The 14,651-nt window shown below is 38.0% G+C and overlaps 1 protein-coding gene and 1 non-coding gene across 5 annotated transcripts in view; both read right to left on the reverse strand.

Annotated features, from left to right (window-relative positions):
- Positions 1 to 194: 194 nt before the first annotated feature.
- The window catches only part of ARHGAP18 (Rho GTPase activating protein 18), a 155,253-nt gene continuing 140,796 nt past the window's right edge, over positions 195 to 14,651 (reverse strand). For all 4 annotated transcript variants that reach the window (XM_010593409.3, XM_003404023.4, XM_023558010.2 and 1 more), the window contains 3 exons: positions 6,020 to 6,144; positions 2,256 to 2,317; positions 195 to 829 (listed from right to left, as the gene is read on the reverse strand). In XM_010593409.3, the coding sequence (XP_010591711.2) occupies positions 738 to 829; positions 2,256 to 2,317; positions 6,020 to 6,144 (279 nt within the window). In that variant the 3' untranslated portion in view covers positions 195 to 737. The remainder of the gene's footprint in view (positions 830 to 2,255; positions 2,318 to 6,019; positions 6,145 to 14,651) is intronic.
- Positions 7,482 to 7,641, reverse strand: LOC111750454 (small nucleolar RNA SNORA57). The gene has a single exon (XR_002785584.1). It is a non-coding gene; the product is annotated as a small nucleolar RNA SNORA57 (small nucleolar RNA).

Here is a 14,651-nt window from a genome sequence, read left to right on the forward strand (position 1 = left end):
CACATAGATACCGTTTATTTATGCTTCATATAGAAGTATTTTAGGGTTCAGTAATAATTGGCAGTTTCTGACAGTTCTATTTTCTTGACAGCAGATACAGTTCTGTGAACCTATGTCAGATGAGCTGAAAAAGATCCCAATCATCTCATCTGAGACAGCGGGAAGGAGGAGGGTGTTCCTGTCTGAAGAAACACTTCAAAGAGATGAACATTAACATTCTACAGTGACAGGAATACTATTGAATTCGGTGTACTTTAAGGTGTGCTGGCTTAACAGCCTGCCACACCTGATATTTGTTATTAGGAGGAAGACTTTTTGGTCAAAGCAAACCTCATTGGTGGAATGGAGAGATGAGGAAGAGGGACAGTGAGACAGCATATATTACAGAATATGCTATTTTGAAAAAAAAGTGAGAGGGAAGAGAGTTTATTTTCAAATGAGGAAAAAACGATGTCACATCTGGGCACATTTCACAGAGTACAAGTAAATAGTCCAAAAGCCAAGTGAGTCCCTCTCCTCTCACTCCAGAGATACTGGTGTTCTAATAATAATAATAATAAAATCAGCAATTCTGGCAGCAGCACAAAGCTATCATTTTTTAAGGTTTGGGTGTCACATTTTAATAGTGGGGTACATTTGAACAATAAAAGAGTCCTGCCATTTCTTTTATTTACAATCTTGAGCCAGCAAGTATTATTAAGTAAGTCCTCGTGGTTATCGGCAGCTTGTTAAGTCTTCTATGATGACTTTGACTTTATAACCCACTCAGCATTTGGGTTGAGCTGATATAAGTCCTTCATGTAAGTGTCATCATCAAGGCAGCGTTCCCCTATTAGAGAGACATTTTATCAGCTTAATTGTGGGTAAATTGGAATGTGGTTTTGAAACTTAAGCCTAATGGTTTATCCCTGCTGTCCTAGACTTCAAAATACTTCTCATCCTCTCTCATTTCCTGTAATAATACTGTAGAACTTGGTCAAAACATTAGAAAAGTCAATTTAGAAGTCTTTCTCTAAATGAACAGGTTTAAAATTAATTCATAAAGTAGAAAATACTTTAAGGACTCCTGGCAGTGTATGGTGCAGTGGTTAAAGCGCTCAGCTGCTAACTGAAAGATCACTGTTTCAAACCCACTAGCTGCTCCCTGGGAAAAAGATGCGGCAGTCTGCTTCTGTAAAGACTGCAGCCTTGGAAACCCTATGGGACAGTTCTACTCTGTTCTATAGGGTCACGATGAGTCAGAATTGACTCAATGGCAGTGAATTAGAAAATACTTTGGGTAATGGGCTTTTCAACAATTTCTTAAAAGTTTATTCACCTTTATTAAGAATGGCAACAGTTTTGAATCCATCTAAATAAGAAATCACACTAAGTTCTCAAAATCTAATAGCAAAATGAAAAATAAAATACATAAATATTTAAACAATCTTTACTAATAGAGTTAACAATTTCAGGTTACTCATGTCATTACAGTTTATTTGAATTTTAAGAAGGAGCCTTCACAATCCTGTATTCAGCTTTCAATATTTACTAACATTTTTAAGTCCTGGGGTCGGGGGGGGGATTCTACAAAACTTATCTTAAAATATTTTCAACGCTATTTTGACTTTAACATTGTTTCATGACAATATCACCATTACCATGTTCAAGAGTCCAAAAAAAAAAAAAAAAAAAGAGTGAGAAGCCAGTTTACTTTAAATTTTAAAAAGAGATATTAAGATCCACTATGATGATAATTTCACATGGGCAAAAAAAAAGTTAAGTCCTGGTCAAAATTAATTCATTTATTCTATTTGTATTTCCTAAGTTACCAACGTATATACATTATTTAGTAGGAAATCAACTTAAGGCAAAAGTAATTTCTGCTTTTACAAAATATCTAGTATTGCATCACGGTAAAAGTGTTATCTTGGCCTTAAATAAGCTCTAGCACTTCCTTAATTATGATGTGACTTAAGCGTATAAGAAAGTAGTTTTGAAAAACTTGCATCATTAACCATTCGAGAAGTAATTCCTTTTAGAGGGAACTTGCCTTTGCAAAAGTTGAACATAGTCATTTGTGCAGAGGGAGCTCAAATAGAGCCTGAGGAAAAAGGCCAGACCATTAAATCTACAGTTTCATCACCTATCTATAGATTGTTACATTTTTATATGTTTTACTTCTAATTTCCTTTTTTCCTCCAAAGACATAAATAATAACCATTGGTAATGTCAAATCAGCATACAAAATGTAATAGAAAAAAATTTGCGCTTACCAATATTTCCTCCAATTTCATACAAAAAAACTTCCCCTTTCTTGAGAGTCTGGGCAACCCCACTATTAGGGACAAAAATAAATAGATTAGTTCTACCATCACAGAGCTTTTGAGTAAATCACTTTAATGTGCTTGGGGAATTCCAACTTGCATAGAAAATGCACAACTTAGACACACTGTAATTATCAGCACATTTGTATTTTCCCATCTGTTAAATGTGCCTAATAACTAATAAAAACGTCACACCTGTAAATTAAGGCAAATTGAATCATAGAGCTGAAGGCAAAAAGTAAGTATCTAAATTTATAAAGTTAAAAGGAAAAGTAACATTTTTCTTTCCATTAAAATTATTAATATGATCATCTACTTTGCATAAAGGCCAAGAGGGTCCTCATAAAACTATAAAAAGAAATGTTTCCACCTTAGTTTTCACCTTGCATTTATTCAGTCAGTATTTATAATGTGTTTGCAGTGCTGACAACTCTAATGGTGTATATGGTGTACCAGATGGATGTAAATAGGAAGACATGGTTCATAACCCTCTTTGTGTTGGATGTTGAAATGTGGGAGGTGCATACACTCAGAGAAGTAAACACTTATTATGAAGATTGCAACAAGTGAAATGTATTTACAAATTTACTGTCTTCAGAAAAAAAACTCTTCCAGAAACTGGGTTAAAACAGTAAAAATTAGTAGAGTTCAGTGGCTTTCAAAACTTTCTGTATAAAGATTTCCTGGCAAGCCTGCTAAAAATTCAAATCTAGAGCTTTAGGGATTCTGATTTAATCTGTCTAGGATAAAGCATGAGAATTTGCTTTAAAAACGCTCTGTAGTAGATTGTGATGCATGGAAAGTTTCATAAACCACTCATACAAGGTCCTGACCATATGCTCTCTGGAATTAAGAGAAAACAAGGTCCAACTCTTATTCAAGTGGCTAAGAAAAATACAGTACAGTAGAAGCTCTCCTGATCGATATCCATCCAATTTTATGATCATCTGGTTCTACAGCTTTATCCACTCTGATGTCCTTGACCCAGTAGACACTTAGGACTGTGTATATGTATATATACCCATAACCTCACACGTAAGCTCTCACCTACTGAGTCGTATTCTAACCAAGAGTCAACTCGGTTTGATTCCAAACCAGTTTATATTTATTTTTCAAATTAAAAAAAAAATTATTATTTTTACTTGTAAAAGAGGAAATAACGCAATAAACCATAAGCATAAAAAAAGTCATTGTCTCTATGAAAACAAAGTTGGATGTTTTGGGAGACTTGATTAAAAAAAAAAAAATCAAGCCAGGAATTGTCCTCAGATTACTTCTCAAGTGTCTATGTTATTACTCCACTTTAAAGAAAGCTAAACTGAATTTTCTGGTAGATACAAGCCTTTGCATGGTAGTAATCAACAAATCCATAATCAAAGACTTTACCAGAGACTGGGGAATGAATGTAGAATTTATTGTACACTTACTTTTTACGTCATGCATGCATTCATTGGCTTCATTGGAGAAAGTTGGGGAGGAAAAGAATGGAGGGAAATAGGGTTTCCCACTGCCTCCCCACTGGTGTAATCTAAGTGGGAAAAGCTTGAGAAGGTGGTGGATGAAAAAAATATATTTGCATTTATTGAGGACTTCACTTACTATGTGGCCCAGACAGATGATGCTAAGTGCTTCACAGTCTGTTTCCTAGTTAATTATCACGAAACTATAAGGTAGGTTCTATTATGGTTCCCTTTTACAGATTAAAAACTTGAGAATTAAAGAGATTATAAAAATTAGACTAAGGCAGCACTGGGATTTGAATACAGATGATGTATCTCCAGCCTCCCCAAGCATAAAGAAAAAGGCCGAGGATTGGGAAGAAAAGATGCAAATGGAGGGGGAAATTTACCAGAGCAGGTAGCTTAGGGTTGAGTAGGATGAGGGAAAGGGAGGAAGTAGAGGAGAAGATATAGCTCCAGGGGGTAGCAAATGCTTTAATAAAAGCACCATTGTAAACGGAAATCCAAATACATGGAAAGTACTGGTGCTGTATCATGCTATACCCTAAGTATTAAAGTTACATGAATATATTGTACAACCTCATAGTTACATCTTATAGTATCAGCATAGAGAAACCAAAGTACAGAGTTCACCTGAGCACCTGGATCACAAAAGTAAATGCTGTGTACATATCTGGGTCTATCATGAAAAGCCTGCTTAGAACTGAAACGGGCCAGACCTTAGGTACACGCTCATCCCTGGAGGGAAGAATGGCATAGAGTTGGTATCTACTAAGTCGAGGCAAAGAATAGAGAGGAAATGGACTGACTTTGTTTAACCAGAGAGACATTTCAAGTGCAAAGACATCCGAGAAATTCCAACTACTCCCAGAGCTTAATCCTGAGAAATTCCAACTGCTCCCAGGACTTAATCCTGAGAAATTCCATCCATCTACTCTTAGGCTATAGCAATGGCTCCCAGATTTGTGATGATCTCTATACCCTTTAGCCAGTGTGGAGGGGCTGCTTTTGGAAACAGAAACCAAAGATTTAGAATCCCGCCCCACCATCTCTGAAATGTGTGACCTTGTGAAGTCTCAGTTTTCTTATCGGCAAAGCAGACATTTTAACGGTGCTGACTTCAGAGGTTATGGAGAGGGGCACTTATCACAGCTCACTAGAAGCCCCGATATTACCAATCAGCTTCTCTTTCATTTCACCACCATCTGTTAACAGCACAGATTCATCTCATCTCTGAATTTATAAACCCTGAGGGAAGATACTTTAAAATTAATTTTTATATCCATTCCAACACCTAGCAGAGGGCTTTAAACAGGCACAGATTCAATACTTGTGGTACTGTTTTAAAATTAGACAGGTTTCAGCAGAAAACTTTATTGAAGGCCTAAACTCAACGGAAGGCCAAAACAGAGTATTCATAAACCAAGATACCCCTGATTTCACTGACTTTTTAAAAAATTAGACTAGTTTATTTCAGGGGGTGAGGGGAGGCTGGTAGGGGAGGAAAGCACTAAGAAATATGACCTTAGTTGATAGTAAGAATTCAAAGGGTAAAAACTGAAAACCCAACACATTTGTTTGACCCTCTAAAATTCATAAATAGATATTGAAAAATGTCCTAGAAAGCACACACTCTAGTATCATGAGAAGGAAGCCCCTGGCTTTCAAAGGACTCCACGGCTCCATGAGCCCCAGAATAGAGATGAAAGTCTTGGTTGTCTCTACAGAGGGTGGTGAGCCCTGCTCTTGTACCTCAGTGCCCCAGAGACTGGTGTCCTCTCTCAGTCCTTTACACCTTCTACTAGATTTTGCTCTTACTTTGTGTATGTGTGCATTACTTTTTATTCATTATCCTTAACAGAAAAAGTTGTGTTTTTGTATCAGTTTGTTTGAATCCTACTGTACCATCATCAGTAATTTGTTAACAGCTTACAAACAGTAATTAACCTCCAATCAACATATTCTGGAAAGAATACTGAGTGGTCTCATGTGCCAAGTGCATTGCAGGCCCAGTGAAGGAATCCTTAGACATCCTGCTTGAAACAGGTTCAACGTAAAAACAAACTACATCAAAGAAGCTCAACTCATTCCAAGGGTTTCATTAAGTCTGTTCTTCTTTTTCTGCTGGGAAGACACATTTTTTAAGTACTTCACACCATTCCGTACTTTAAAAAAAGGTGGGGGGGAGGGTCACGGGGGAGGCAGAAAGTGAGTTTATACCATGAAATAATTAAAACAGAAACAGGCCTCTACCTTTCTTGGCTGAGAAACCTGGCAAGAACATCACTGGCTTTTAGTTCTTCAGTTAGCTGTATTGCCATGGAAACTTTCGAAAGATGGGGAGCTTGCACTCGAATCACTCCCTGAGGAACGTCAGCCTGCAAAGCAATAATGACACTGGAACAAAGCTGGCGGCAGCTGGAACATGTAACTCTGTGCAATGCATTATATGGTAAGTATGCTTAACTACTCCGCCTTTTACTTCACTACATAAAAACCTTAACTACTGTATAATGTAATTTGCTAAATTACATCAAACCTCAAATATCCTCTTAATGGTGATAGGGGAACTTTATAATGCCCATGCAGTAATGCTTAATTATTTTTAAAGATGTAAAGAATGACAGCCATAACCATTACTGCCGTATTAAGTGCTGATTTCTGAGTATTATCTACTAGAGGGCGCTTCTTCATGCAGCAATTTATGAAACTGAATCAGAAAGAAGGGGCTTCATGGGCTATCACAACGTATGCATTTAAAAAATCTTCCCACATATTCACAAAATTTCACAAAAATTATTTTTTATTCCTTGCAAGTCTAAAAAATGAAATACACTTTTCTAATATATGTGTTTTGTGTCTGCTGTCCATTTGGTTAATGATCTTACACTTTTGACCAATTTTAAGCCCTTTGCCCATGGATGATAAGTACATTTTATCTGTGCTTTGGGGATATCATGAAAGATCTTGAGGTCAGTAATATCAAAATGTCAGCTACAGCATTTGAAATATTAGTTCTGCTAAAATAAATGCTAGTTTATTATCTATAAGCGTATGTCTTAAACAGACCCTAGAACAAACAGCATGCACAAATGAAGTTTAGGGATGATGCTCTAAACACTACAAAGACAATACCTTGCTTAATTCAACCAAAATGGTCTAAAGCAATTACTGCAGACCAGGCACTGTGCTAGGCCTACTTAACTAGTAGATAAATACAACACAAGTCTTTTACCTCACAGTATTATTTTTGTGCCCACAATATCAGATCTTATGTGTACCTGGTGGTGCAGTGGTTACGGCTCTTGCTTGCTAACCAAAAAGTCAGGGTTTCAAAACCACCAGCAGCTCTGCAGGAGGAAAATGTGGCAGCCTGCTTACCTAGAGGTTACAGCCCTGGAAAACCTATGGGGTCACTATGAGTTGAAATGGACTCAAGAGTACTGAGTTTGGATTTTTTTTTTTTTTTTAATGTACACAGTGGTCTTGAATTATTATTATTATTTTTTTTTTTTTCTGAGTGTGAATCGACTTGATGGCAATGAGTTTTTTGGTTTTACATAAAGCACAGATACATCACCCACACCTGTCAAGGTGGAATCGATGCTGACTCATAGCGACCCTATAGGACGGAGTAGAACTGCCACACAGGGTTTCCAAGGAGCGGCTGGTGGATATCATTAATTTAATATCTTCTTTTTTTGTTGTTTTGGTCCCTTGTCCCTGCACTTGAAGATACAACCACTGGACTGGGAAGCTTCTGACCACACGACACCGAGGTGACCGGAGCCCTTATCATCTGCTTCTGGATATAAAGGGGACCCGGACAGCACACTCAATGCCCACCTCCCTCCATCTCCACCAAGAAAAAGATGGTCTGCCTGCTCAGCGCCCCCTCCCAGCCTCCACTGAAGCTCACACTCACTAAGTGACCACCTTGGAAAGCTAATCTGGTTTCTTTCAAAGTTCAACAAAAATAACACGACTTTAGAATCAGGCTGCAAAGAAACATATGTGCTCTCAAAAGGTTTAAAATTCCTTTTCAGTAATATCTGAGATTAAGTGTGGAAGGGGAAAGAAAAGAAGCTACACTGTGTAAGGCTGTACAGGGAGCAAGAGGTTATGTGAGACCATGGCTTTCTCCTCGATGAACTACAAATGCCTGTCACACCTGCCAGGAGACCCCGGGAGGCCCACCACCAATCAGAAATTCAGCCATGGACCAGGCGTGGCCCTCACCTGCTAGTCCTCACCTGCCCATTCAGTGAAGAGCCACGCTGCGTACTTACCCACAGACAGATAAAAGGATCTCCAGCCCTTAACACTCCTGATTCTGCTGGATGAAGGACTGCCTTTTTAGTGTTCTAACCTCTCTTTCTGGGTGCATTAGGTTAAACTTAATCCTGATTCCAATCTGTGCCCAGCCTCTTCAAGTCCTGCCTCATCTCTACTGTCCAGTCTGGGCCCTTGGCTTGGCTTTGTGACTTCTACTTTCTGGGCCACGTGATTTGGCCTAATACCTTAGTCTAGTCTCTGAACTTGACCTTGCCTCTAGGGTCTTGATTCTGTAACAGACTTTAATTTCATTTGCAACACTGTTGCTTCTTACAAAAGATGTGCATTTCATGTGGTAGTACTGTTACCTTTTTCCTTTCAAAGCAATTATTAAATCAATGGCATATCTTGTAACTGAGGGACTATGCTACAGGAACTTAACCCTTGGATTTAATCTCTAGCTTATATCTTGCTGTGGTTATTCTACCTGCTGACCTGGCCTCACCTGTTTCCTCACAGGAAGTGGAAAACAATAAAGCAGCACAGACAAATGTCAGAGTAAAAACTGTAATAGAAATTGTCTTAGTCACCTAGTGCTGCTATAACAGGAATACCACAAGTGGATGGCTTTAACAGAGAGAAATTTATTTTCTCACAGTCTAGTAGGCTAAAAGTCCAAATTCAGGGTGTTAGCTCCAAGGGAAGGCTTTCTCTCTCTGTCCACTGTGGAGAAAGGTCCTTATCATCCATCTTCCCCTGGACTAGGAGCTTCTCCATGCAGGAACCCCAGGTCCAAAGGATGTGCTCTGCTCCTGGTGCTGCTTTCTTGGTGGTATGAGGTCCCCACTCTCTGTTTGCTTCCCTTTCCTTTTATCTCTTGTAAGATAAAAGGTGGTGCAGGCCACACTCCAGGGAAACTCCCTTTACATTGCATCAGGGATGTGACCTAGTAAGGGTGTTACAATCCCACCCTATTCCTCTTTAACATAAAATTACAATCACAGAATGAAGGACAACCACACAATACTGGGAATCACGGCCTAACCAAGTTGATACTTTTTTGGGGGACACAATTCAGTCCACGACAGCAATGCTCAAAGAATTGAGTTTGTATGCATAATGCCCACCAACCCATCTTATCCACTCAGGAAAGACAATGGATATTGGTGTTTTGTATTCTTTTAGTTGTTATTATTATTATATTGTGGAGGGCCCTGAATGGCAGGCTGGGGTTTTCAGAGAACCATATACTTTATGCTGGTGTTAAAGTTAGAAAAACCTGGTCAAGTCAGAGTGCCAAACACACTTACACATAGGTATTTTCTGATGAAAGTAATAGTGACAGAAATTGTTCCCATAATTATGTTTTAACTAGTCCCAGAATATCAAAAAAGACAGGCAAATCTACGCTGACATTTAAAAATGAGGTAAGATGCTATGGTTAAGTTTTATATAGAAGGTACACAATAAATTTGAGTTATAAAACCAAAATGATACAGAAAAATAATATGTTATCATGAAGAGTTCAGGGATATGCCAGCTATAGTCTGTTTTCTGCCTTTTTATCCCACTGTTCCTTGTGACACATTCTACTGTTTGGGCAAAAAAAAAAAAAAAAAAGGAGTCATAATTTCCTAAAACCACTCCATGTTTTCCTATATTTGTATACGTTCTTCTCCCCATCTGAAATATCCTCCTGCTGCCCATTCTCTAAGGTCCATGTCAAATACCTCAAACTCCACGAAACCTTCCATGATCCCCAGTGTTAAACGGAATTTCCTCCTTCTACTGACTTTCATAAACTTCTGAGCCTCTTTATGAGAAGTATCCTAACATATGATAACCATACTTGTATGCTAGTTACATCTGTCAAATTATTATCTGTAGCCACCCATTGATGTTTATTGATTAAATGAACCACTCAAAAATATTTCTCACTAAAAATTGTATGCTAAGGCTAATAAATTTTTTCTAGACTAAAAGTATATATAATATACCAATGTTTATTTGCTTAAAGGCAAAAAAGTATCATCTAAGAACACTGATTAAAAGAAAAAAAAGTTAAGTTGCTTCAATCACATGGTATTCCCTCTATTAATGACAAGAAACAGGAAGGGAAAGAGAGTGGAGGAAAGGAAGAAAAGATGCTAGAAGAGATAGTGCAGTCATTTACTACTGCAGTGAGCCAAGGAGAAAAGTCAGGTTTACCAACATGAGCGTGCACCTGCTTAAAGATACAGCCATTTCCACCATCCCACTCCCCACCCCCCAACATCTCATGAACAGCTGAAGGCCTCAAATAATATGGCCACAGGCCTCCGCTTTGTAGATCAGCACAGGATCGTAAATATAGAAAGTACAGCCATGTTCCTCATAACACACGGCGTTGAGTTCAGTGGGGACAGCACTATTCAGGGTCTTTCTGACAGAGCTTGAAAGAAAAGAGTTCTAAATATAAGCTTCTGAGAGCATTTAGAGTTCTTATGCATGTATGTGTGAAAGGTCAGATAACTGCCATATTGTGGGGCCCAGGGGCTGGCTTTTGCCAACATAAGAGGAGTAACATGAGTATTTTCCCACAGCTTCTTTATGGCTGTGAGGTTAAACAGTACCCTCATCCCTTTCCCTCAAAGAGCAGGGGATGAGGCTGGGCCAGCTCTGACTCAGCTTTAACCCTACCCAAGCTACAAAGTGTGAAAGCCTTGACTCATTTCACATAGAAATGGAATATTAATGTCCTTGAAAAGCCTTTAATTAGGTCAACAACTTCCACATGGCATCTTCCTAGATGAACACCAGGCTGACTCACCACATCCCCTGACAACTTGGGAACTTGTATTCTAGTGGATGTGTGTGCCTGGATGTGTGTTCACAGGACAGGAACAATTCCTAGCCTATTTATTTCTGGGTTAATCAACACGTCTGAATTCTCACAACAACATACAGATTGACAGTCTAACTCCACATGAATCTACCACACTCTTTTCCTTTGTAGAAAAAAATTAGCTTAACCAGTAGATGTAATTGTTAAAGACCAAGAGTTCAGAAGTTGTTTATGGAAAGTTTCTGCTGGGTATCTTGACAAGGTGGCCAAATGATACTTCCATAAGGATAGTAAACAATAAGCGATTCCAAAGTTCTTGTTTAAATGGTGTATGACAACCACCACTAAGCTTCAAAATCATGCTGTATCAAATACTAAAGCTATTAGGATACTAACTGCACTGATCTGCTAAGCTTTCAAAAGATACAACATGTCTGATCATTAAGCCAGTCTGTTCTCAACTTAAGCCATAATAATAAGTGAATAATACAAAGTATAATCTTTATAAACTTTCTATTTCTCATTTTGTTATCTAACAGCTGTGACTTTGTTCCCTATATTCTTTTTTTTTTTTTTGCTGTGCTTGTGAAATGAAGCCATACAATGTGCAGCAGGGTTAGAGAAGAGCAGTAGTTAACTAACACACCATTAATCTTTAGTCACAAAGGGGTTTACAACTTAAAAAATGTTACAATTTCTTATCCATGCAAAGACTACTATAACAGAAAACTATCTCATATGGTCTTCCCATGCTTTATATATTGAATTAAAGCAATATTTTTTTAAATCTGATTTTATTTCTCATTTTTCATTTAAATAAACAGGGATTTTAGTCTTCTTTATAAGGTGCAGATAAAACACCGCATTGCTCATATTTTTACACTCTGGAGATGAGAAATTTAAATCCTCATTAGACCTTTAGAAGATACAGACTACTTTATTCTAGTTTTTCATTAAAAGCTAATTTAAATGTAAAACTGGGGTCTTTAATACTACAGAAAAACTTTTTTATGGCCAAAAGGGCAAATTGGAAATACGGCTTTCAAAAAAGAAGCCCAGATATAAGATATATTTTGCAATTAAACAAGGACATTTTAGCAAGGTATCTTAAACTAAAATGGCATATTCATCACCCTAGTCTGAGCCAAAAATCCTGGAAGGTGGACATATAGAAGGAATTCTCCAATATCTGGAACTGTCTATGTTCTGACTATAACTGGGCCTTTGTTATCCAAATGCCTTAAACTATTACCCAGTTCACAGATTCAGAGAATTTGAAAGAAGCACCTTAAATTATTTCCATAGTTAATAGACATTTAATTTACAGTGAAGTTCTGATTTTTTTCTTTAATATTGCATCATTTTATGCACCATAAAAAAATCAGAGAATGTCTTTAAAAGAAACAGGGTTTTACGCTTGATATTGTAATTTGATTTTCCACATGGGGCTCCCAATTAAATCCAGACACTGCTCCTTGTCCTGGAGCAGATGGTTGAAACAATACCTGCAATGATGCTCCAGGGTCAGAGCTGTTAAATGAAACCAGCAATATAATTCTAAATAGAGTTGTGACTAAAGACAATCCCAGCTACAAACCACCAGAGCCTACACGCACTGCTGACAACTCCAGGGTTCTTACAGTAGCACCAACCCCCAAACAACCAAACCCATTGCCATCAAGTCAATTCCGTCTCATAGTGACTCTACAGGACAGAGTAGAACAGTATCATAGGGTTTCCAAGGCTGTAATCTTTACAGAAGCAGACTGTCACGTCTTTCTCCCATAGGGCGGCTGGTGGGTTCAAACCTCTGCCCTCTCAGCAGCTGAACGCTTATCCACTGCGCCACCAGGACTCCTATGGCACCAAGAGGTATCTTAAAATGTTACAAGATCATTTTGGAACTTTTGCCAAGTCGTGTAAGTGCTCTAAAACTTGAGTTTCTCATCTGTACATTAAGGGTGTGACACTAGATCCTCTTGAGTTAACCATGAAGTCAATCATATGAGAGAGAGCTTCTGTTCCCTCTACTCATGAGATGAGATGGGCTATCAGCTTGGCATATTTCACAGAATCTCACAGAGCCCACACCCTGTGCACACAGTCTCTCAGAAATGCACAAGCTTTCTTTCACTGAGAGGTGAGTCTGGATGACACAAGGAGAAAAATCATATAAATCTACATCTACAATGGATCCTGAAGGCTGGAACGATTCAGCAATTCATAACCAGATGCTCTTCAAAGCCATCTCTAGACCTTAAATAATAAGAGATGTAATCTGAGGTATTTAGTGCCCTGAGTGGCACAAACAGTTGTGTGCTCCGCTACCAACCAAAAGATTAACAATTCAAATTAACCTAGAGCCACCTTAAAAGAAAGCCTTGGCAATCTACTTCCAAAAGGTCATAGCCACTGAAAACCCCATGTGCAGTTTTACTCTAAAACACATAGCATAGGGTCATTGTGAGTCGGAATCGACTTGATGGCAACTGTGCCTGTGTGCTTTAATGGGTAAAATGATAGGATATCTGTGGTTGCTCAAAAATATGAAAAGAAAAAAACATGGGGGTGAGTAGAAGAAGAAACAAGATCCAAAAAGAACGTTTTAGTGGCGATAGGTATATGGGGGTTCATATACTATTTTATTTTTGTGCATGTTAGAAAAATTCTATAATAAAATTAAATGTGTGTGTGTGTGTATACACACATTATACAGACCTACCAAACAGGAAAAAAAAAAAAAAAAAATCACTCTTACAGTTTTTATAAAAGGCATAGGTCCAGACCTATCCTGGGAGATTCTGCTTCAGTGAATCCAGGGAGTGGCCCAGTCATGTATTTTTTTTCTTTTTTGAATAATACTACAGATCCTCTACTGCATACTCATGATTAAGTAGTATTAATCTAGCCTTACCTACTCATTTTACGAGGAAACTGAGGTCCAGAAAGACGCAACAACTTGTCACATTCATTAATGGCAGATCTGCTTTCAAGCCACCTGACTTCTGGTGTGTATGTGTGTGTGTATGTGTGTGTGTGTGAAAGAGGGAGAGATAGATTACAAGTTAAAGGCTATCATAAAATAGCTATTTTTAATGATCTACAATTTTGTTATTTTTCACCAAGTGTCTCTTCCTGCTGTAATTAACAGGTAAGCCTCATTAGTATTTAAGTACCTCCACATTTGGACCAAACAACAGGCTGTGGTCATTAAAAACATTTGTCTTATTAGGGAGATTGAATATGTCCCTTACAACCTAAACTATTAATTTAGCTAGTCAAGCATGTCTTAATAATCTGCATGCCCGATTACACAAACCAAAACCAAACCCACTACTATCAAGTCGATTCTGACTCATAGTGACCCTATAGGACAGAGTAGAACTGACCCATAGGGTTTCCAAGGCTGTAAATAAATGCTTCACAGAAGCAGACAGCCACATCTTTCTCTCCCAGAGTGGCTAGTGGATCTGGACCATAGAACTTTAGGTTAGCAGCCAAGCACTTTAACCACTGGACCACAAGAGCTCCTGCCCAATTATATAGTTAACATTAATAGCACACAAAATACTTTGGGAAATATTACCTTAATAAATTTTCACGACTACAATCTCTGCTTTCACTATTCAGTCCCCAAAAATCTGATTTCTTTTATCAAGCCTCACTGAAAGTGTTTTGGAGAACATTACATGTATCCTTCTAAGTATAAAATTCAGTGAACCTTTATCTAATAGTAGTCTTACTCAACCTCTCTTTAGCATTTGATATTACTGAAGAAGTTTTTTT

Source organism: Loxodonta africana, chromosome 1, assembly GCF_030014295.1.
Source record: "Loxodonta africana isolate mLoxAfr1 chromosome 1, mLoxAfr1.hap2, whole genome shotgun sequence".
Lineage (NCBI taxonomy): Eukaryota > Metazoa > Chordata > Mammalia > Proboscidea > Elephantidae > Loxodonta > Loxodonta africana.